This window comes from Styela clava, chromosome 12 (assembly GCF_964204865.1).
Source record: "Styela clava chromosome 12, kaStyClav1.hap1.2, whole genome shotgun sequence".
Classification (NCBI taxonomy): Eukaryota; Metazoa; Chordata; class Ascidiacea; order Stolidobranchia; family Styelidae; genus Styela; species Styela clava.
Genome location: NC_135261.1, coordinates 4,365,219 through 4,389,145, shown reverse-complemented (window position 1 = coordinate 4,389,145; position 23,927 = coordinate 4,365,219). Strand labels below are relative to the sequence as shown.

The 23,927-nt window shown below is 37.5% G+C and overlaps 3 protein-coding genes across 3 annotated transcripts; 2 read left to right on the top strand and 1 right to left on the bottom strand.

Moving 5' to 3' along the window:
• Positions 1-5,788: 5,788 nt before the first annotated feature.
• On the top strand, positions 5,789-6,901 carry LOC120329719 (uronyl 2-sulfotransferase-like). The gene has a single exon (XM_078118370.1). It carries the CDS (start codon positions 5,789-5,791, stop codon positions 6,899-6,901), a length of 1,113 nt encoding a protein of 370 aa, XP_077974496.1.
• Positions 6,902-15,278: 8,377 nt separating this feature from the next.
• LOC144430433 (zinc finger MYM-type protein 6-like) lies at positions 15,279-15,710 on the top strand. Its single transcript, XM_078118369.1, has one exon. The coding sequence runs from the start codon at positions 15,279-15,281 to the stop codon at positions 15,708-15,710; it is 432 nt and encodes a 143-aa protein (XP_077974495.1).
• Positions 15,711-21,651: 5,941 nt separating this feature from the next.
• Positions 21,652-22,579, bottom strand: LOC120329812 (uncharacterized). Its single transcript, XM_039396596.2, has 3 exons — positions 22,270-22,579; positions 21,968-22,141; positions 21,652-21,696 (listed from the first exon to the last, which is right to left on the bottom strand). Exons 1-3 carry the CDS (start codon positions 22,534-22,536, stop codon positions 21,652-21,654), a joined length of 486 nt encoding a protein of 161 aa, XP_039252530.2. The 5' UTR covers positions 22,537-22,579.
• Between the last annotated feature and the right edge of the window lie 1,348 nt (positions 22,580-23,927).

The following is a 23,927-nucleotide window of genomic DNA, read 5'->3' as shown; positions in this document are numbered from 1 at the left end:
GCCCCATCTTGATACGGTTATTACGGGAGCGCCCACCCTTTAACGCATCCTTAGCAAGTGTCGTGCGCGAGTCGCACACACGCGTATGAACAGTTTAACTAGTTTATGAGCGCGTAATTAAGCAATAATAACAAAATCAAAATATCAGTTGTACTACAGCAAACATTAAGCAAAATTAATCCCAAAGAATGACAAAATCCCCTCTGGGAAGAATATCATAGTACGGGCCAAATATTTTGCCCACTTGGGCTGGCGGGCCATGTAAGTGTGACGTAAAAAGTTACATTTTAGGAACAATATTTACAGTATTACAAATCAAAGGTGGAAAACAATAAGCCTCGTGCCAAAACTAAATGTAACCGCAATCTCAACAAATTCTTGCGCTATTCTAGCTGAAACATCAAAATTGGATTTCAGTTTGGTTGTTGCATCCTCAGACGGGCCACATTGAATTACCCAACGGGCCGGATTTAGCCCGCATTTGCCCATATCATTCATAGTGTTTTACCGGATTCCGCATAGCGTAGCTCGCTTGTATTCCGCAAACACGTCGACATTCTTATCAAACCGGTGCGACAATTAAACTTTTATATCCTCAGGCAGATACTACGAATGAACAGTCGTAACAGTTACTGAGGCTTGCCAACAGGACCGAGTATTCCACATTTGCGATGTTATCTGTAGCAGAAAGCTGCGGTATAAATGCTGTCCGTGAATTTTATGGAATTTCAGTTTAGATATTTAGTAGATTAAGAAATATAGTTTGGCGCTATACCGTAATGTATATTGTCATATGTAGGAAGCCCAACTCTGAGCTTTAATGCGTTAGGGTAGTTTTCTTCATTCTTTTAGTACGTGTTATACCTTTACCACTTCTGCATCTGTTTATAAAAACAAAACTGGCTGTAGTGTATAGCAGAGCTACTTAACTGGCGGACCGCGGTCCGAATCCGGACTTTTCCGAGTTCTAAAGTTGGACCGCAGATGCTTCTTGACTTTGAATGCATCGTTTCTTTTTTTTCACAATCATGATGTAATGCAATATTGGCTAAACCACTGTGGATTGTCGTTGTAATATAAGTTTCTCAGAGCATCGACGCACTTGTGTTACTGATCAAGAAGATGTCAATGCCGCCATTAAAACTGAAGTTTTACTGATTTCTTGGATACATTTTTCACAGATTTTTAGACATGGTGGTAAACATTAGCTTGTATTTGTATGTTATCTATATATAGTTATATACTATACATATTTCACAACGCGCGTCACATCACGCGCTCGGCTTCACGACTGAAGCCTTGTCATACCGACACCGAAGCGTGATATTGAGCATTTCTCTTGTGTTTTGTCAAACGACGCATTTGTAATTTTGTTCCATAGCTTAAAATATATTCTTGGAATGACCTTTGATTAAAATAATTGAGTAGCCCTGAAGTATAGCATATTCGACCCAGAACATGGCTATAAACCCTCGTATGTCATGCGTTTTTTGTATACCCGGGGTCTGACTTGGTATACACTCGGGTATACAGTATACCTGGTTGAATAACACTACGTTAGGGTCAGATACAAGCAATGAATCGCTTGAATAAAGGTTGAGAAATAAATCATATATAAATAAGCCTATTAGGGATGCACTCACTAGCTTGCGCCTTGAGATCGTCTTCCCGCTGTTGTGTAATAGAACTCAGGCTATACCACTAACTTTAGGTAGATCTCATGATATAGTGTGGTTGACCTTACACCAGGGGTCGGCAACCTTTTGTCGCTCGCGGGTCAAAATGATAGTTGCAAGTCATTGACGGGCCGCACATATTTTTAGAAAGCTGGAAACCGAACGGATGATACTTTTTATATTAAAAATGGAGCAGTGATACATCTCTCGAATAGAATATAGATTTATTTCCTCATTGCAATGCATTTTTGGCGCCATTGAACCCTTTGCACTTTGCATCATTTTTCCTACGTTTTGTTGCCATTTGTCTAATTATAATTAAATTATAGGCTCATTAAACGAGTAATTGTGAATTCTATACTTGTTAGATTATAATATAATTTAGTCCACACGCGTCTCACAATGAATTGTGTAACGTAAAAAATATAATCGTCAAAACAGCTGTTTTGTTACTATAATTCAGGGAAGCGTCGCGGGCCGTAGGTTGCCGACCCCTGCCTTACACTATAGCACTAGCTTCAGGTAGATCTTATGGTATAGTGTGGTAGACCTTACGCTAGAGTACTAGCTGGAGATAGATATTCAAGTCTTGCTCTCTTGTTTAATTAAACCTTTTTTTTATTTTCCTGATTTAGAATTATGAAATTGCTTTTCAGTTATCTATTAACATTGATAGTAGCTTCATTCGTTGCAATATCGTTTGTATGGACTTACTGGGAAGCCGAGAGAACAGTTATCTCTAGAAATTTCCAAGATATTAAACTCGTAAAACATAATTCGGAACCAAAGTTGGAAGATGCACTTATTGAAAGGAAAACTCTGTTATATACGGCGTCTGAAAATAACACCAAACAAGTTACTAGTACTGCACCTGCTATAAAGACCACCACTGCCGCGAGCTCAAAACCTGTTAGAATTGAGACTATTACTAAAGGGACTCCGAAGAAAGCGAAACCATCTCAAAAACTTTTGAAATCTAAAATCGTTTTTTACAATCGAGTAGGAAAGTGTGGAAGCAGGTCTTTACTTCATCTAGTTCGTGTTTTAGGAAACATGAAGGGATTTAAAGTACTCAGCTCCAATGACGTTGCTAACGACCATCCAAATTCGACTGAAGTCGAAAAAGAAATGAAAAAAATTTCTAGTTTTATTAAAAAACCGACATTATATGATCGACACATACATTTTCTGGATTTCAAAGCAGTTGGGCTTGAGGAACCTATCTATATAAATATGATACGAGATCCCATACAGCGATTTTCATCCCAGTATAATTATCTTAAATACGGAGACGCCGCTTGGAAAGACAAAAAACCCAGGAATGATTTACCAGATATTAATGAATGTGTAATGAAAAACATTTCGTTGTGCAATAACAAGGGTTTTATGTTCTACATTGGTTTATATTTTTGTGGGTTTGATGAAGTTTGTTCAATCAAATCCCGCGACAGAGTCGAATTAGCAAAGAAACATATCGATGAGAATTATTATGCGATTGGATTAACAGAAGAATTTGAAAACACCATAAAATTACTGGAAAAAATGCTTCCAAGTTTTTTCGAAGGAATTACAAGTTTATGGAATGGAAACATGAAAACGTGGAAGTCTAAGACGACGACAAAACGAAGAGAAAATTTGACCGAAGAATCAATTGAAAAATTAAAAAATAGTTATTTTCTAGATGAATATGAAGTTTATAATCACGGTCGAATAAAATTTGAGCGACTTAAAAACGAATTTGGTATTCAATGATACAAGAGAAAACACTTACATAGGCTGCACGTGAACACAGCCCAACTAGACAACCGTTACTCTCTCAGCAAAATCAGTGGAAACACACACGTGACCTGAAACCCTCGTGGTGGCGGTGACGCTGTATTTAAAAAAAAAACAATTGCGGGCTTTCTAGATTGCACTCGGAGGTGGAGACCATAACTGAATGAAGAATCTAACAACAAGAAAGCGATGCTCAATTATATGGACACGAAATGGTACAGGTATGCAATCAGTTATAGTAGTCTACCCGCAGCACATTCGAATAAAAAAAATGAGCACCCGTGGTTCCTGTCTGAAAATTAGTTAATGTTGTGGTACAAAAAGAGCTTTTCTCTGCAACTAATTTATCCATCAAATTCGTTTTTATTATTTATTGGACACGTTAGTGGACATAACGATCGTTTCAATATTATGTTTTTGTTGTTCTTTTTCTTGTTGCTCTTTGACGCGTTTTTAAAAAGTCGCTTTTCCCTTTGATTACTGGACCAATTGCTTGGAAATTTTCAGTAGTTAAAAATGGGATATTTTTTAGAAGGTTATTACTATTAATAATTTTTAAATATTCCTGTGAGCTTTATGGGATTCGTTATTATTTTGAGCTATGACGTCATCAGAATTTGCCACCATGTGGCGATTCCGCAAACATATATTGATCACGTGATCAGCGAACAGGTTCCGTGGTCAAGCCTGCTGGTGAGGTACCGTACCACGGTGAATTTCAGCGTAACGTTTCCATATATTTGAGCATAGATCTCTTGTTCAGCTAATTTTTCTTTGGTCCTATAGTCGCGGACTAAAGTGTTCGTGTTTATATTGTGTGTGTATATATTTTTATTTATGTTGAACTCTGTTTAATGCTGTTTTGCCGGATTTGGACTCCAACCACTCACTACACGTGAGAGAAAAATTGTGTCTTCCGATCTTTCTTCTCCGGTCGCAGCGCTGGCGGCCGGTCGTATTTTCAGTTCTTTAGTGATGTAATCTGTTAGGCTGTTTTAAGTTATAAATTGTGAGTTGCCGTTCAATAAACGATCAATCTGGAATACTTGAGTCTTCTGATTCAACTACAACCCCAGTAGCAACATCTTTTGACTTTGACAATATGCGGTCTCATGAAAAAGCTATCATGTTGTGATTTCATTTATGTTTTTTTTTGTGTAATACGCATTTTGATTTTGTTGCATATAGCTGTTCGTCTCTTTTATCTATACCATGACCTTCGAAAACATGCAAATTTTTATTTGTGGTTGAATCTTATTTTCATGAATTTGACCAATTTTGTTTCTACATTAATTTCAATTAAAAACGAAATTCTGCGCATTATCACAAATAGTTGAGTATTCAATCCACAGTATACAATTAGTTAATAACTCAAAATCATGCAAACCAGCTAGTAATGTTTTCATACTACTCATTGAACAGGTTCGAATCCCATGCGGGGATGATTATGTGCGAGAGGATTGCTGAACTGCTCACAGCCGCAGGGTGATTCACGTAACCGCTAGTAGTATGTTACGGCTTCCTCTCCCCATAAGTCCACGCATCTGTATACAAAAAAACTGGCTTACTAAGCCCATACTCAACATGGATTGGTAAATGGACAAGAGGCCGTGGTTCACCATATGATTAGGCCGTAGTATAGGCTTTCTTCTCCCCCGGAATAAATATGTAAATCCTATTTAGCTGTCGCGGGTACGAAATTGCTCTTATAATTGCTGCAGTAGTGTTGTTGCTTTTACGAAGGAAACTTTATTTTTGAGACTTTTTTGCTTAAATTAAATAATTGCGGACTTTTTTTAAAAAAAAAAGAAAAAAACGGATTCGTTAGACAAATTAACAAGCTTGTTCATGGGAATGAGATTCCCATTATACTTTATGAAGGGGCTGATGGACAAATGTATAATAGTTATGAATTAAAAGTTAACAAAGTCAGCAAATTTCGTTTTTCGTATATGTCGTCGTATTCCGCATATGTCCTAATTAGTAGTCCCTAAACCTAAATTTAACAATTTTTATTGAATTGCATTCCAATGGGAAGGCATAACTTGCTATGGGATGGGACAGAAAACGGTGCTCCCGAAATATGCGTACCAAGATGGCGCACAACCTGAACATAGTATGTGTACCACTTTTGTAACACTGTAAATATTGTTCATATAGTGTAACTTTTTATGTCACACTCACTCGGCCCGCCAGTGTAAGTGGGCAAAACTTTTGGCCCCTGGTTCAAAAACCTTGCCCGCCCTGCTTAGTTGAACCGCTAAGCCATCACGCCCAAATAATGTCACTATATTCAAGCCATGTTAACCTTTTTTTAATTTTCTTGATTTAGAATTATGAAATTGCTTTCCAGTTATCTATTAACATTGATAGTAGCTTCATTCGTTGCAATATTGTTTGTATGGACTTACTTGGAAGCCGAGAGATCAGTTATCTCTGAAACTTTTCAAGATATTAAACTCGTAAAAGATAATTCAGAACTAAAGTTGGAAGATGTACTTATTGAAAGGAATACTCTGTTATATACGGCGTCTGGGAATAACACCAAACAAGTTACTAGTACTGCACCTGCTATAAAGACCACGACTGCCGCGAGGTCAAAACCTGTTAGGATTGAGACTATTACTAAAGGGATTACGAAGAAAGCGGGACCATCTCAAGAACTTTTGAAATCTAAAACCGTTTTTTACAATCGAGTAGGAAAATGTGGAAGCAGGTCTCTACTTCATCTAGTTCGTGTTTTAGGAAACATGAAGGGATTTAAAGTACTCAGCTCCAATGACGTTGCTAACGTTCATCCAAATTCGACCGAAGTCGAGAAAGAAATGAAAAAAATTTCTAGTTTTATTAAAAAACCGACATTATATGATCGACACATACATTATCTGGATTTCAAAGCATTTGGGCTTAAGGAACCTATCTATATAAATATGATACGAGATCCCATACGGCGATTTTCTTCCCAGTACAACTATTTGAAATACGGGGACGCTGCTGGAGGGGTCAAAAAACCCAGGAATGATTTACCAGATATAAATGAATGTGTAATGAAAAACATTTCGTTGTGTAGTCGCACAACTTTTATGTTCTACATTGGTTCATATTTTTGTGGGTTTGATGAAGTCTGTTCAATTAGATCCCGCGACAGAGTCGAATTAGCAAAGAAACATATCGATGAGAATTATTATGCGATTGGATTAACAGAAGAATTTGAAAATACTATTAAATTACTGGAAAAAATGCTTCCAAGTTTTTTTAAAGGAGTTACAAGGTTATGGAATAAAGAAATAAAAATGTGGAAGACTAGGACGACGACAAAACGGAGAGAAACTTTGACCGAAGAATCAATTGCTAAATTAAAAAATAGTTATTTTCTGGATGAATATGAAGTTTATAATCATGGTCGAAAAAAATTTGAGCGACTTAAAAACGAATTTGGCATCCAATGATACTAGATAAACACTTACATAAGCTGCACGTGGAGGCAGAACGACTAGACACTGCTGTTAACAGCACTCGCTCAGCAAAATCAGTCAAGTGGAAACACACACGTGACCGGAAACCCTAGTGGTGGCGGTGGCGCTATATTTCGAGATTAGTCAATTGTGGGCCTTCTAGGTTGCACTTGAAGATTAAGACAATAACCAAATGAATGCTCAAATACATGGAAACGAAATGGTACAGGTATGCAATCTGTCACAGTAGCCTACCGGTACCGTATCGCAGCTGATTTGAACTTTTGCAAAAGAGCGCAATTTTCAATCGTGTTGACTTCATCACACACAACAACGAATCCCATAGAGGTCACATATTTTTGAAATAATTAAAATTAATAGCCTTCCAGTAAAAAGTACAATCTTCAGCCACTGAAAATTTCAAGCCAATTGGTCCAGTAGTTAATGAGAAAAGCGATGAGAAAATTTTTCCACAGCCGCAACAAGAAGAAAAGAAAAACTAACATGACGATCAACAACAAAATAAGGTCTATCCATAGGTCTACTTCCTGTCCAAAAACTAATCAGTGAAACGGTCCAGATGTCTATTTCGCGTCAAAAATTCCAGATGAAACCAGTCCTAACCAGAGATGAGTTACAAGCCCACTCAAACATCTTTTTCCAACCAGGAAAGTAGTCAGCCCAAATTTTTTTGTGGCCGTATTTTTTTAAATAATAACATAATACAACGCTTGCTCTTGCCTTTTGCTCCGAACAAAGCCAGATAAAAGCAGTCACTAATATCTAACAATATATATCACAATGAATCTCTCCCCAGAGGTCGCCTAACGTATTTTACTCCCATCGATGGCCAGGGTGCTTGCCGTTGAAAATTATACATCAGACACAAGAAGGCAATGCCTTAATATAGGGACACGAAAGTCGCGCAGATCCTCAAGAACTACAACTATTTTATATTCAACAAAACAATACATAGGTCCACTTCTTGTCCCACAAAGTAAACAATGCAAAATGTTCAAGAAATTCCTAATTTCGTAGACTACAACGGACTTTTCCCTAGGCAACGATATCTTATGTTTGTTTCTTAACAATGGTAAATAGCAACAAGATGACAATGACACAACAATCAGAATTAAACTACCCACTTGAAACATATTTTCCTCTATTAGTTTTTCAAGTAGGTATGTTTGATTGGATTACGTAGTTTTTAGATGAGATTAGTGGCGGGGTAATAACAGTTTAACTACACATTGAATATCTCCTCGGGCAATGTTTCTTTAGCTGCTATAATCACTGAATCATAGATGATTCACAAAACGCTAGTTAGGCTAGGCTGAAATCTGCTGCCGTTAGTTTTTGATGGCAGGTGCTTGAATAACCGCTGGCCGGTTACGGCTTCTTACACCATCAAGTCCATGCATCTGAAAACAAATACCTAACTAACTAATTCCATGCCCGACATGGACTGGTAGTCGGACGAGAGGTCATGGCTCGCCATTTGATTAAAAACGATTTTCCGGCATTTACAGTTACACACACATTCGTACGTCACTTTGTCAGCAATATTTTGTTCTATTCCCGAGCGGTTCGTAGATTACCCGATGTTTTCAAGGTCACTATCAATAATCCTTTATTCAAATGAACCACCCTAGATAGATAAAAATGCGTAGCCTACTTTCAAAGGATGGATAACTTCGACAGCGAAGTAATTCTGAGGAGAAATTCTTTAGGATAAGAGTGCTTTTATCTGATCTTGTTCGGAGCACTCTATTAACAAATAATTTTGCATCTCCATGTTGGCTATCAATATTGTTTTGGTAAATAGTTCCAATCTATATAGCTATTTTGTGTCTTTTCCAAGCGCACTGTTCAAATCCCTTTCTGTTCATTACTAGTCACTATTCACTTCTAACATTGGCTTGCTTTGTTTGTTTTCTGTATTCACAGATACTGTCACCCAATTTTTATTTCCACTATTCAAAACTTCATCTGCTTTTCAACCATGTATTTCAAGCGATTTGTCCCATAAAATTCTACTTCCTTAGATTTATGTATCATTATATATTGGTTGGCTGATTAGTAAAATTTATCAGTCGAAACTCTCCTCCCCAATCTGCCGAATGAGAAGTTAGAACCTTGAGTGTCGCTGCGCGATAACCAGTTTTGGTTCCACGCGGCTTCCTTTCCCCAGTAATGTAAATATAATTTTTTTCTTATATTTTTTGCATGTTTTCTGTCTTTAACTGGTTGGAAAGATAAACTTGACTTGACTATGCTATATAAAACCTGGAATCCCAGACCCTTCATTTGTATATATGAGATGTGACGCTAATCTGGCGATCTCTCAACTATTATTATTTGGGAGGGGGGGGGATTTTTCATTTGCCAAGTTAGATCAAAACAACTAGCGGGTCCGACCGAACGCCGGAAAACGTGTGTGTTTCGTGAGTCTTAAAGGTCTAAAAAGATTCAAGCTACGAAAATTGCTATGTATGATACAAGAAGATGCTTCTATTTTTTTACATTTCAGGGAGGGTGAGGGCTACGCCCCTGCTCAGGAGTCTATTACATTTAACTTATATACCCAAATTTTACTGCTTATTTCAAGTGCAACACTTTTTTAACCCTTCAGCAATTATGTATGTTTCTCTTTTTAAATTGAGTCAAAAGTTTTGCCCGATTCGTGTTCACTTTTTTTTGTATGCTTGTATTATTACTTTTTTTCTTCTGATTTCGTACCTTACCTTACCTTCCAGATATCTCTGCATTTTGTTTTCCGTTTATTTTTTGTGTTATTCTGTTTTATGTCAGAATACCAAAATAAAATGATCGAAAAGGCTGGGGTAATCGTCGTATTGCTTCACATTACAAAAAAAATGCCCCCCCTCCCAATTTTGGGCTTGCCACGTTCTTGTTATAGTTCTAAATTTTCGACTCCAGGGATTTTGAAAATACGACTCCGTCGTCGATACCAATTATTGATAAAAATGTACTGAGCTCTGGCAGTTCCCAAAATCAAAGTTGCCGTTTACACAATCCGAAATATAGCGCTAAAATGATTTCATCTTGTTTCTGTTAGAATATCGGTGATGAAGTGCGAACTTTCCACCATATTAGCGTGAGATGTTTGCTACTGCACTTGTGCAAACAAATTTATATAAAGTCGTTTTCTTGTTTTCATTCGTTTACTTTTCAAATCTGGTGGTTGACGATGTAAATATGAAAAATTTTGCACTCATTTTGTTTTTATTAATTAAGAAACTTTTTAGAAAGTTGTCTATTACAGTCAGTTTCACATTTTCACCAAAATAACAATACACTTGATGCAAACAAAAACTAAGAAAAAGAATTGAAAATGGCCTCAAACTGTGAAAAGGGCAATTTTGGTTATTGAGCAGCGAAGGACACCTATGATAAAAGTCTAACTTTGATACAGGTAGAAAGAAGTCGAAACTGTGCTAATATTCATTCACACTGTCGCCATGTTGTCTACTTCCTGAAACCTCGAATTCTGTAATTTCAAAGTAGAAGCGCCTCGTTCTGTCAGTACAAACTCAAGTTCTTTCTTTCCCTTGAATATATATAAGATAGTAAGATACTATACATAGAAGGGTTAAAATTCAGAAAACGGTAAATAAAGGGCAGTCAGCTGATAAACATTTCTACTTAATCTCCGTGTGTACTTCTCAATTTAATTGGTACTCCCGTAGTGTGTTTACCAGGTTAGGGTCAATGCATAATTTTATTCCGATATTTCTTATTTTAGTTCTATTACGAGTTTGGGGACTGTCTGTGTTGACGGTCAATTCAATATACACCCTGACAATAGGTTTCAGTCCCTTTACACAACTTGATGTAAAGTAGACGAACAAAATTAGTTACTTCCATATTGGTGCACACACTTCTGGTCGCCATTTAATTTATTTCAGATGTCATAATAATACAAGGGAAGAGTGTTGTTTTCCACTCGGGAAAGCAAACCAGAATCATCATTAAGTTAACAAATAATGTAGTCTCCATACTTATACTTGCAATGGAATTTCCAATAATGACAACTAGAATAGAAGTAGCAGTATCACTTGCACAGCATACCACAGTTGTGTACAATGCCCTTTTAAGCATCGGAGTCAAATCATCGACTCCGTCACCACCGATATTTCTCTGATGACGCTGCAGTGGATAAATGAACAATCCCAACATCATGAGTTGCATTACAACTGACGAAACACTGAATATCAGCCACGGAATTTGCATCGGCATTTTTGATCCTACCGCCAGGCATCCATATTGAGTAACTGCGGTTCGGAAACTAGGAATAACGGTCGAGCCAATGCCGATTTGGATGGCCGCAGCTAGGAAGATCACCAATATGCTCACGATGCGTGTAATGTAATTGGTCAAATGTTTGATCGCAGGAATGTTATAGATTACTCGATGTCGCAACCATACAGTCAAATAGCTGATAAAAACTGCAAGGCAGCTTGAGAAAACGGTCCATCTAAAGTGGATATGGCAGTATTCCGGATGATAAACATCGACTAAGACTCTCAATAGCGAACCAGTCAGAAATTTAAGGTTGCAAATAATGGCCAAAGTTAATCGTGTTACTTTTATCAATCCGCCAATACGTTTGCCAATACTTTCATTCCTGCCTATGCCAACTCCGTTCACGTACATTTCAATAATCATCATTATCATAATGTAGGTCATAGCTACTAAATATCCGGCCGAAATTGAAATTCTCAGCGACCAAATTGCGAAGTTGCCGCTTTTCAGCACCAAATCTTCGGGTTCCGTTCCCGAGTTATTTGATGTAGAATTCATTTTCGTCTTCTTGGTATTTTTGATATTGCCTACCTGTGTTAGCCTTCTGAAAAAGAATAAAATATTATCTGATGGTTAATATATATGTCTTAGATCTACGTCAAATTATAAATCAAATCATGCAATTTGATGAGCGATGGAAATTCTAGATAATTTGATATTTAACACATGTTCATGATATTTTATCAAATAGAAAAATATCTACATCAACGTATAGGATCAAAAAGTTATAACAGTGGTTCTGACCTGGGGCGTAAGCTGTCAGATCACCGATTGTCGATAGCACAAGAAGCTATGTACATTTTTTATTGAATATTTATGGGGAAAAAACTCGGTGGTGTGGCTCATCGCACTGAGGTCATCACCGCACCTTTAATTAGTCTGCGTAGGTTCGAATCTCGTTGGGAATAATTAAATACGGCTTCCTCCACTGAATTCCTCGCCGCCGTGGTGGGACGGTTCCTGTAATCGCTGGTCCGCTTGTTTTGGCGTTAAAAGCAACCTCAACTGGTCCCGCACGTAGTCTTGAAGGTATGGACATGATTTAGTTATAGCCCATACTCAAACCAGTACCGGTACTATTGTTTTATAAACAAACCGCCGTTTTATGTTTTCATTGAATAAAACAAGAGAGCTACGCCCAAATATATGGACACGTCTGTTTGCAGTACAGTACGGTTTACCGTACCGTCAGATCACATTCTACAAATATATTCACACCAAGCGAAGCAGTACAGTCGGACACAAACGTCATAGCAAACAAAAACAAATCTGACCGAGCTAACAGAAATATTTGGAATAAATAAAAGTAATAGCCTTCTGAAGAAAAATTTCATCCTTAACCACTAAAAATTTCAAAGCAATTTGTCCAGTAATCAAAGAGAAAAGCGTTTTTTTATTATTTCCACTAGGTGTCCAAAAAGTGTCAAAGAACAACAAGAACAACAAAACGATCGGGGCGCGGCGGTGTGGCTCAACGGGCTAAGCGTTAGGAATACGCTCGCCACCGCACCTCTAATTACTCTGCGTGGGTTCGCAGGTTCGAATCCCATGCAGGGATGGTTATGTGCGAGAGGATTGCTGGACTCCTCGCCGTCGTTGGGTGGTTCACGTAACCGCTGGTCGGTTACGGCTTCCTCCACCACCAAGTCCATGCTTCCGAAAAACAAACAATACGGTAAAAACTAATCCCATACCCGACTTGGAATGGTAACCGGACGAGAGGCCGTGGTTCGCCATATGGATAAGACGTCTTATCGGCTTTCCTCTCCCCCGGGATAAATATGTAAATCCTATCCTATGTCCACTAAACGTGTCCAATAAAATACAGTAACCATAAAAACACTGAGTTTTTTTAATGCGCTCGGTACGGTAGTCCGATACTTTTAAAAACCGTTGCGTCCTAGAGCACATTGAGCCTTATGTAGGGACAAAACCCTAATCTACGAAATTTATTGGAAGTGCGCGTTATAGACGGATGTGTCTTATAATCCGTAAAATACGATATTACTCAACTCCCGAGTTGACTTCTGAACCAAACGGCAAATATGAATCAGTAATTGGACACGTTTAGTGGCCATAACGATCGTTTCAAAATTTTGTTGTTATTGTCATTTTCTTTCGTCATTATCATTAAAAAATCGCTTTTCTCTTCGAATACTGGAACAATTGCTTTGGAATTTTCAGTGGTTCAAGATTGATTTTTTTGCCAGAAGGCTATTACTTTCATTTATTCCTGAATTTTCTATGAATCTTATGAGATCTAATATTTCATCCAAAATTGCGCTGTAATAATTTTTGAATATGGGAACACGGTTTTTAATCCGCCAAGCGTGACGGCTGACTGTGAAAATTCTTGCGACTGAAAACCCGGAACTTTTTGAGGGTACGGTACCGGTAACGTCAAAGGTAAACCCTGCTTCGCTCTAGTCCACGTGTTTATATATTTGAGCGTTGCTCTCTTGTTTGTTTTTATACACATTAAATTAGGTAGCGTCTGAAATCGATACACTCATTTTGCTAATCAATCTCATCCCTGATATTATATTGAAACATAAAGTCAGTCCATGCGTTATATTTATTGATGTTATCTTAACAATTAAAGCTATGGTAATTTTATTCCTGCTACAGCATCCTTGCATTATACGGATCCACATGGAGGAAGGATTGCGATTTGGTCTCGCGCAACCTCTACTGATAGTAATACAGCTAATGATGTGTTATTAAATATTCAATTAATTGTAAATTATTAAAGATCTCAATATCTATTTATATATAAAACGTTATTAAATACGTTGACTGAAGCCTAATGCTTGGTGCCAACGCAAAAAATGTCGGGCAAGGCTGTAATTTTGTTCGGTTACAAGTACTTTAACTTTCTCTTTTATCAACCATTGGAAGAACATCGGAAGATAAATACATAATAATATGAGTTATTCTCGAATAGATAATCATAGTATCGATAAAAGGTTTTAGTTGTGCTCATTGCGATCTTACTATGAAATATTATTGGGCACGAAACTTATATATGAATCGTTTTGTTATCATATTGTTGTTGCTCTTAATGATATTTTCTTCTTCTTGTTGTGAAAAAAATCGTTTTTCTCATCAACTATTGGACCGATTGCTTTGAAATTTCCAGTGGTTAAATTTTCTATTTTTATCTAGAGGACTATTACTTTTATTTGTTACTAAATCATTTTTTGAAATCTCATATTTAAAAAAAAATACGTTGTTTAATCTTTAATCATGGGAACACGTTTTATGACATTGTGACGCTTGTATGAGTAGTCTACTCAGCAGTGGTTCCCAACCGCCGGTCCGCGAAGCTTTTTTGCCGGTCCGCGAGAGATTTCCTCATTTTGTCTTACATTTTGGCGGTCTCAATCGCTTTACCGAAGCCGAAAAGTTGCGTTCGTTTATTACGCAATATCTCTTCGGTCGTCATATTGCTGTTTGATGAGTGCCGCCTGGCTACGTCTTGGCGCGGAGTAATCATGTTTTCGTTTTCCCGGTTGCGATCCATCGCGAGAGTGCTTCGTCGACCCTCGCGAGATTCAGAAACGTAAAAACCGGCGCGCGTGTGTTTTTCTGTTATGTATGCTTTTGCTGCTAAATATAACCATTCAAGTAAAAGTTTATGAATATTTCTTTGTTCATACCTGAAGCCAAAGAAAAACAGTCAAGAACAGTATAACATAACACGGCTTCGCCTTGACATCCAGTAAGATATGAACTTTTTGCGACCCTACAGGTGGTCACGAAACGCGCAACAGAAGCATGGGCAGCAGAGAACTTTTCCAGTTGTTGCACAGCAGGATCTTGAGCCTGGTGCCAAGTTACCGACGACCTTGTCCTTGTAATGCAAATTCATTTTGTTGGAGGCGTCGATCATCTGAAGAGAGATTAATATGAAATCAGCTAACCAACGAAGTATTTTGATGTTTTTTGACAAAGAGAATAGATCTTCTTCAGGATCAGATAATTCTCAGAAAGGAGATGAAGCGAGTACAAATAATACAAATGCTAAACAAGCCAAGAAGAGGACATGTCAAGATACGTTGACTGTCACAAGAGAAAGCAAGAAAAAAAGCTCGAGTTTGTAAGGCAATACGATGAAAAGTACATGGAACTTGCTTTTACTGTAGCTCGTGGCAGTGAACAATCACCACGGCCTTTGTGTTTAGTTTGTGACCAAGTTCTCTCCAATAACGCTATGAAACCTTCCAAACTTGCTCGACACTTTCACTCAAAGCACGGCAATCTCAAGGGCAAGCCTGTTAAGTTTTTCGAACGACTTCTCATCGACATGAACAACCAAAAGAAGCAACTGAAAAATATGAAAACTTCAGAAAAATCTCTTCTTCGTGGATCATATCTAATTTCTCCTCAAATTGCTAAAACAAGAAAACCGTACACAATTGGAGAAAAGTTGGTAAAGGCGTGCATCTTATCTGCAGCTGAAGATTTTGGGCGCTGAAGCAGTTCAAAAACTGAAAGGCATAGGCCTACCACTCTCAAACAACACAGTTCAGCGAAGAATCGAAGATATGGCAATAGCTATAGAGCAGCAGGCTGTAGAGGTGGTAAAGAAGTCACCATGTTTTTCGATCCAACTCGACGAATCCACAGATCTGAGTAATTGTGCCATTCTCCTTTGTTTTGTGCGATATAAGGGAATCACGGATTTTAAGGAAGAACTCCTATATTCCATTAGCTTGCCAGGACGTACCACCGGAGCATAGATATTCAGATTTCTTGATGCATACATAACTGCAAAAGGGATAGACTGGGGAAAATGCGTCGGGCTATGTACGGATGGAGCTACTAGCATGACTGGCTGTCGCTCTGAGATGGTCACAAAAATAAAAGAAGTTGCGCATGAGAAAATGCTGTATACTCATTGCATCATCCATCGAGAGCATTTGGCTTCAAAGAAACCCTCTCCTGAGTTGAAAAACGTAATGAACAACGCTGTAAAAATTGTTAATGCGATTAAAACTCGTCCTCTGAATAGTATGGATTCACAGCATCAACACCTTTTTTTTCATGCCGAAGTTAGATGGCTATCAAGAGGGCGAGTTCTCACACGCCTGTTTAACTCTTTGAACTCTGACGGCTCTGAGCGAAGTTACTCGCTCACCCTGAAGGTTCGCGGCGCCGTATTGGTAGAACAATAAAATAAGTCTAAATACTGGCTATTTGGCACGCTTGTAACTTTTTACAAATTATAGGTAGCACGTTGTGAGACATTTCAATCGAAAGGAAATTTTATCGTGCATTCAGAATGTATTTTCCATTTTGAAATACATTTTGTCAAAATTAATAAAATTGACCCTAATCTAACAGTCATTTTTCTGCATGTATGTGAGTTTTGGCTTGAAATTTTGTTAGTTTGGTACAAAATATACTGCCAATATTTGATGTTCATAAAGAGTTTTTTTATAAGCTTTTTGTTGATATTCGAATTACTATTGTGGCTGCCATATAACCAATTTTATATTTAAATATTTAATTGTGTATCATTGTGTCGGGTGAACAACATCGATAAGCGGCCATGACGCACTGATTACGCAGCTACGCAAAAGCCGATCACGTGACTACCGTCATGAAGATGTTGATAAGTACGTTCGAAAAGTATTGCGTGGCAAAATGCGCAAGATAACTTTCACGACGACGTTCTCAGCGGAACATCGGTCGCCGAGTTTCGATATGATATTAACCCTGTATGGATTGAAGTACCGACGTCGAGTAATGCGTGCAGTAATAGCGAAGTGAAGTTAATATCGTCATATAAAATTTCACGTGGAAAATGTTTTATTCGCCCATGAGTATTTGTTCAAATATCAACCCAAATAAGTACTTACCTGCTCTGCAGATCAAAATATCTGATTTTACGAATGTTAGGCGAAGCAAGTGGATGGAATAATATCTGAGAGCACTAATACTGCAGAAAGAGCAACTCTTATTCCAACAAGATCATATGCGTCGCCAGAACTAGATACCCCACCGCAAAACGCCAGTTCTAATAATAGATGCGTCGTATGCAGCAAAATTTACATTATTGCCAAAAAACCAATCCAGCTGCTAAAGACAAAGCGTTGCTGAAACGATGCGGGACAGTATATAAGTACAAATACTGTAATGAGTACCAATGTATAGGTAACGAAACCAACAACCATTGGTATAACTGGCACAACAAAGTGTAATATTGGATTTAGTCTGCCTAATATTTTCATGTTCTTCATTGTTCCGGGCACAACGAAGTGCAATATTCAATTTAAAATTTTTAGCAAGCAGTCTTTTATGCACATACATTTTTCATGGTCTTTATTGTTCCGTTATCCGCTAATAAAATCACAATCTTGTTCATATTGCGTATACGTAACCACAACTTAATGGGGCTTGAGCGGGCAGTCAAAGTCAAATTGTAGTGCGAATTTTGAATGCGTAGCATCGGGTTAATTAATTACTTCCTTCGGACATTTAAATAATAACATCTCGACGTAACGTTATTGCGGATATCGTCACGTTTAGTTGCATTTGCGTAATATGCGTAAAGTTGTGCGTGACGAGACGTTGCCTCTCTCCAATGAGAACATCAATTTGACGCAGCGTCGCTGTTAAATCTACAGATAATCTAATATATTTGGTCATAAAATTTGAATGGCTCATCGTAAAATCGTTTTGGATACGTATATAAAAAGCTATTCAAATTCTCCACATATATTGCCGATTGAATATGTGGCTATTTAGGCAAGAAGTCGAAATTCTTTATATTAAATATTTGTTATCATACAATAATTTCATACGCACTTTCAAATTGCCAATTTTACTGAAACATCGTATATTAGAGCACCGATCATCACAATATAATTAGTCCCAATAACAAGCTTACATGCAATATAAAATTTATTTAAATACTCATTGTGGTTCTTGAGATACGAGATCATAAAGTTGATTCCCGCCGACACGAAAAACAAGCCGGTAAACCGGCTTGCCGGGGCACAGAGCGTACTCAAACAAGCCGGTAAACCGGCTTGCCGGGTTCAAGCGGTTAATCTCCGAGGAGAAACCGAACTCTTTTTGATTGAAATTAGCTCCCCATTAGCAGAATTCATGACGGATGAAACATGGTTGTTCAAGCTTGCTTATCTGGCTGATATATTCGGTCGCTTGAATGAACTCAATACATCCCTACAAAACGCTTGCACTAATATATTTGTGCTAAGAAATAAGACTGATGCATTCAAGAAGAAGCTGGCTATGTGGAATAGTTATGTGCTCGAAGAAAATATAGTCATGTTCCTAACTTTAAATGGTTATATATATGTCAAGTGTTGATGTTAACAATAAGGAGTTATTGTTAGTCAACACTTGAAAGAATTGGGGAACAGTTTTGATCATTATTTCCCGCAGAATGAGGATTCACGACAAGGAAATCTTTAGACCAACAATCCGTTTTACAAAGATGTGAACACATGTAACCTTAAACCCGATGAAAAAGAAAGTTTGCTTGAACTATGTTGTGATTCTACTTTAAAGTCCAGATTTAAAAAGTAAACATTGGCACAATTCTGGGTATCTCTTTATAACGAATACCCATCGCTAAGTGATCGAGCAATCAAACTGTTGTCCGTATTTTCAACCAGCTACTGATGCTTTTTCATCCTTAGTTTTAATCAAAACGAAGCAAAGATATCGACTGGACACCGCTTCAGAGCTACGTGTAGCAGAAACTTCTTTGATTCCTCGTTTGAATCTTATATTAGAAACGAAACAGCAGCAAAATTCTCACTAAAGTTGATTGTGTTTGTACATGATTTGGCAGGTAGCTACATCTGTTTTATTTTAGATGTTTTTGGTGTGTCTTTTTTGCGCATAATGAGTGCCCAATACTACATTTTATAACGCAAATATATTACGTTATTTTTTATTTATGTTCCACCGGTTTCAATTTTTGGCTGGCACATTATTTGATAGTATTTTTTTCGTGTTAAGTTTTCTGTGTGCCTTTTTACCTAGAAACATAGTGAGTGCCCTTCCATGCATTTATTACGAAAATATATGTTATTATATCATGTTCCATTCATTTTAATTTTTTGCCGGTACGCGAGTACATTTTATTCAATTTTACCGGTCCGCCAGGGTAGAAAGGTTGGGAACCACTGGTCTACTGTGACAGATTGCATACCCGCACCACGTCGTTTTGGACTTCGTGTCCATATATTCGAGTATCGCTCTCTATGAAAAACAGCAGTTTCAGCAGTAGAGTATTATGACCTGAATTGCAACTCGGTTGCAAACGTTTTGATACCATAGTATATTGCGTTTATTTATATACAGCTAATAGAAGATGTAATATTTGCATATATATATATTTTTTATTAGTAAAATAATACTGAAAAAGTTATGTATATGAAAATTCACGGTAAAATACACGACTTTATGTTAACAAGTTCTCATTAAAAACTTTTAAATTCTTGGAAATATTCAGAGAATTTTATTTAAAATTAATTTGATAGTATCTTACAGACCCAATTTCAGTGGGTTTACATTCGAACGGTGGGGCGCGCCCCACAAATATAATTTTATGTTCGTAGACAATTTTTTGAAGGCGCGTGAAGCTGCTCGACTTATTTTAGAATTTTATCTGTTTTTAAAACTTTTTATTTATTTCATTATTTACATTCCATCAACGTATATTTTGAATAAAACGTACTTTTGCGTTACTATCTGTTATTTGTAGCTTATTGTTAAATAATTATTTTTGAGGTGGGTTGCGAACCAAATTTTAAAAAAGGGGCGCGACTTAAAAAAGTTTGAGAACCACTGTTTTAGTCAGTTTTTTATATACACTTTTCTTCTCTTTTACGGCCAATCAATGTCTTAGTTTTCACCGAGTTCTATAATTTCGCTGCTCCCGGAATTTTCCCCCACTGCAATGCAAAGAAGAAAAAAATATTAAATTAAACTATGAAAAGCTGCGTGGAGGTTTATACAGTTTTATACCGATAATACCCCTCCCTCACTTGGAGAAACTGGCTATTTTTTTTCTAGCCAGGTACGTCTGAGTATAGCTAACCAGGTAATTGTGCAATATGTCGAGCCTGATAGAGACGCATATAGGCCCTGGGCCTTATCCCTCATGAGGCCCTCCCCAGCTTTTGTAAACTTTGATTCGGGGTCATAAATAATACCAACTTCTAAAATAGATTATGACGTCATGAATATATATTTTTTATATCACCATGGAATGACAAATTTCGGTTACAGGTAAGATACGTGTGCCAATTAATCAAGTATATTAGGTAATAAATTGGATTAAACCCATTTTAAAAGCCCACGGATGTTCCAAAATTAAATTAAACTGAATTACTACGATTTATACTATTTTCGGATTCCCTTGTTTTGCAGACCCGTTCATTTCAAAAATGATTTATTTCTTCGTAATGTTTCATTTATTTTTAATTGGGACATGCCCCATCCCCTTCGGGACTAAAAACTGGTATTGTGACGTCGAGTTTTCTGGCGCATGTGGTATTTTAGTAGAGCGTTTAATTTTTTTGTCCAGTCTAGTTGTTTGATTAGTGTACGTATCTTGCCTGTAGCTAAAATTTGGCATTTGTCACTATTTATCTATTTAATTATTTTCTGAAAGTTCACCAAGACATCACAATGAATTCAATGGAGCCGTATGACGTCATTATAAAATAGATCTCTCAAAACTGGCATAACCATGGGTCTCAGATCGTCGGCTCTGGCATTGATTACCTTACACTCACCCATAGGGTACGAATACCCAATCCCCCACCTGAAATTTCAATTTTGAGGGGTGATGCCACACTGTCATTCCTAACTTAAGTATAATTGTATTCAAATATATATACTATGGCATATTTATCAGTGTAGTAGATCAGGGGTCGGCAAACTTTTGTCGTTCGCGGGCCAAAATTGAAGGTGGCAAGTCATTAGCGGGTCGCACATATTTTTAGAAAGTAAAAACTCAAAACAAATTCTGTTACGTAAACAATATAATCGTCAATACAGTTGTTTTGTTAATATAATTCAGTGAAGCGTCGCGGGCCGGATTATATTGTTTCGCGGGCCGGATCTGTCCCGCGGGCCGTAGTTTGACGACCACGGGTGTAGATCGTCTACCAAATACATAACACATATTTTTTAGGAATCATAAATAGTTTTATTGCTAATAGTAGAATATTTACCACCATCTCAATTTCGAAATACCCCACCAAAATGGAAAGCTGGGGCACATACTAGGCCCTGGTTACGGGCAACAAAATATTTGCCCGTATATAAGGCATTATAATAATACTTACTCCATCTCGTCCATTTCACTTGGCCGCAGAATAGAACATCCTGATTGTATAAAACCACCTTCGGCGATATTTTGCTGCCTCTCACGTCCAAGTCATGTAGGAAGAGTTGATAAAACTAAACAACACCTAGCGACAACGATATAGTTCAACCAATGTTTCAAACGCCAAAAAATAAAAACTTTATCCGGGCGATTGATATAAAATAAAAGCCCCTGCATATGGAAATAGTCACATATTGCAGTTGTGCATGTATTACTATGAATAAGTCATACCATTTGAATTTAATTCAGGGGGGGGGGGGAGGGGATGATACTTTATACATATCCGCTATATATACTTCACTTTTTCTCGGTATTACAATATAGATAGCAGTTTTCCCTGCCAAGTGCCAACCTACCCGTCCAATACCGCCTTCGCGATATCCTTCAAATAATTTTGATAAAGCTTCGGCATTCATATTGCAGTCTTCCAGATTGAGATGTTTGACGCCAGGATTTTTCAAAACACGACGAAGTTTTTGGGCTGCATCGGCATCTATGTCGGTACTCCCGCTCAAATCGATGGAACTAATCTAAATGCGAATATTAAATGTGAATGAATGTGACGTTCAAAATATTGTCGCTTAGCTTGCGCGTTAGCTATATAGGGTAAATCATAAACGTCAAATAACTACGAAACAATGTTAAACACCACACTTACTGGATTTCCGAAGCGTGCGAGAATAGCATCCAGAACGAGGTTGAGGTATTCCGCAACGGGTAACATTTTTGGCATGGTGAGCTTCTGCAGATTTCCTGCTGTTTTGATTATTTTGCAGATGTTTTCGAGATCTTTTTCCTTCACTGCATTGCTTATCTGAATTTCTGTGACATCATTTGGTTCAACCACAATGCATTTCAACTCGGGGTTATCGCTGCACATTGCGCTGATGACGTCACCGTCTATCACCGAATTTTTGCTACCCATTTCAATAAGATATATAATGTATTTATGCACCTGTTTAATATTTTAACCTACACACAATGAAATTATTTAAAGCCTAAGAATTAGAAATTTGGACTCCGACTACCAGAAAATTCACAAATATTATACTATAAAATAAATGGCTGCCTTCGCCCCCACGACTGCATAACTCTTGTTATTTTAGTTCCGCACGGTAAACTGAAAGCTACCGTATTGTTGATCTGACTCGTCGTATATACTGTATTGACGTTTATCGAAATAAAAGACTGTATACTGATGATGAAACAAACTGCAAAAAGTAAACACTGCATTGCAATGTAACAGCTTAAATGTTATTGACCAACTCGTCACATATATACTATAATATACTAATAAGTCAAACTGAAAGACTGACTATTTAATCCTAGAAGTAAATCCAACTTTATAGCTTTCCCGTCTAGATAACCAAATGAAATGATGTCGAAATTTCGTTACATCACAAGCGGAGCGTGTAGATCAAATGTTACTTTCTGCATTGTGTTTGTTTGCGTCAAATAATTATTAACTTGTGGGTGAGTACCGAGTTCGTAAAACCAAGGATAGCGGTGAGTACAGCGAACATAAATTGATTGGGTCCTTCTTTCATAACGTAGAAAAGAAAAATTTGACAGTCGCCCAACAACAAGACTAACAAATCCTTGGTCAGCAAAATGATCCACATCGCAATTTCGTGTCAAATTATCTTACTTAAACTTTGTAGTTACGTTTTATTGTCATTGGAAACTCGCTGCCTGAAACTAATGTTGCCTCACTGACTTTTGTCACGGATTTATTCTTATTATGAGAGGAAAGTCGATAAGACGGCTTAATCATATGGCCGACCACGGCACGGTGGCGAGCGTAATCCCAACGCTTAGCATACTGCGCCCAACAGTCGCTGTAAACTACTACAAAAATATTTATTGACCCATTCAAGCATTTTTTGATTGTAATAACAGCCGCCGGAACTAGTTTCATGGCAGGCAAATATCATGAATGCCAAATCCACGACCAGACAAATTCGAACAATTCCTCTGAGATGCAGATGCTAATCTAGCTACTTGCTATCCAAGAAGATCTTGACATTGTCCTCACAAAACAACTATTCGCTCACAAGTACTGATTGTTATATCACAATGAAACAAAATAATCGTTGAACGAAAGGGACAACACAATTAAAAGAAAAAATAATATGGCAGAGAAAATAGAGCACCACTAAAAATAAATTCAAAAACACAATTCGGAAAGAGAGATAGATATAAGCCACTAGAGCAGGGGTAGGCAAAGCTTATTTGCAAGGGACGCATCCAAAAAGGCAGTAGCAAAGGCCAATATGAAAAGAACGGAAAGTAGTGACTGGAAGCATCTAGCGCTCA

Coding starts and splice junctions, on each gene's coding strand:
- LOC120329719 (XM_078118370.1), top strand. CDS start 5,789: ATGAAATTGCTTTCCAGTTATCTATTAACATTGATAGTAGCTTCATTC.
- LOC144430433 (XM_078118369.1), top strand. CDS start 15,279: ATGTCAAGATACGTTGACTGTCACAAGAGAAAGCAAGAAAAAAAGCTC.
- LOC120329812 (XM_039396596.2), bottom strand. CDS start 22,536: ATGGGTAGCAAAAATTCGGTGATAGACGGTGACGTCATCAGCGCAATG. Junction 22,142..22,269: donor TCGCACGCTTCGGAAATCCA/GTAAGTGTGGTG, acceptor ATTCGCATTTAG/ATTAGTTCCATCGATTTGAG. Junction 21,697..21,967: donor GCGAAGGCGGTATTGGACGG/GTAGGTTGGCAC, acceptor CGTTGTCGCTAG/GTGTTGTTTAGTTTTATCAA.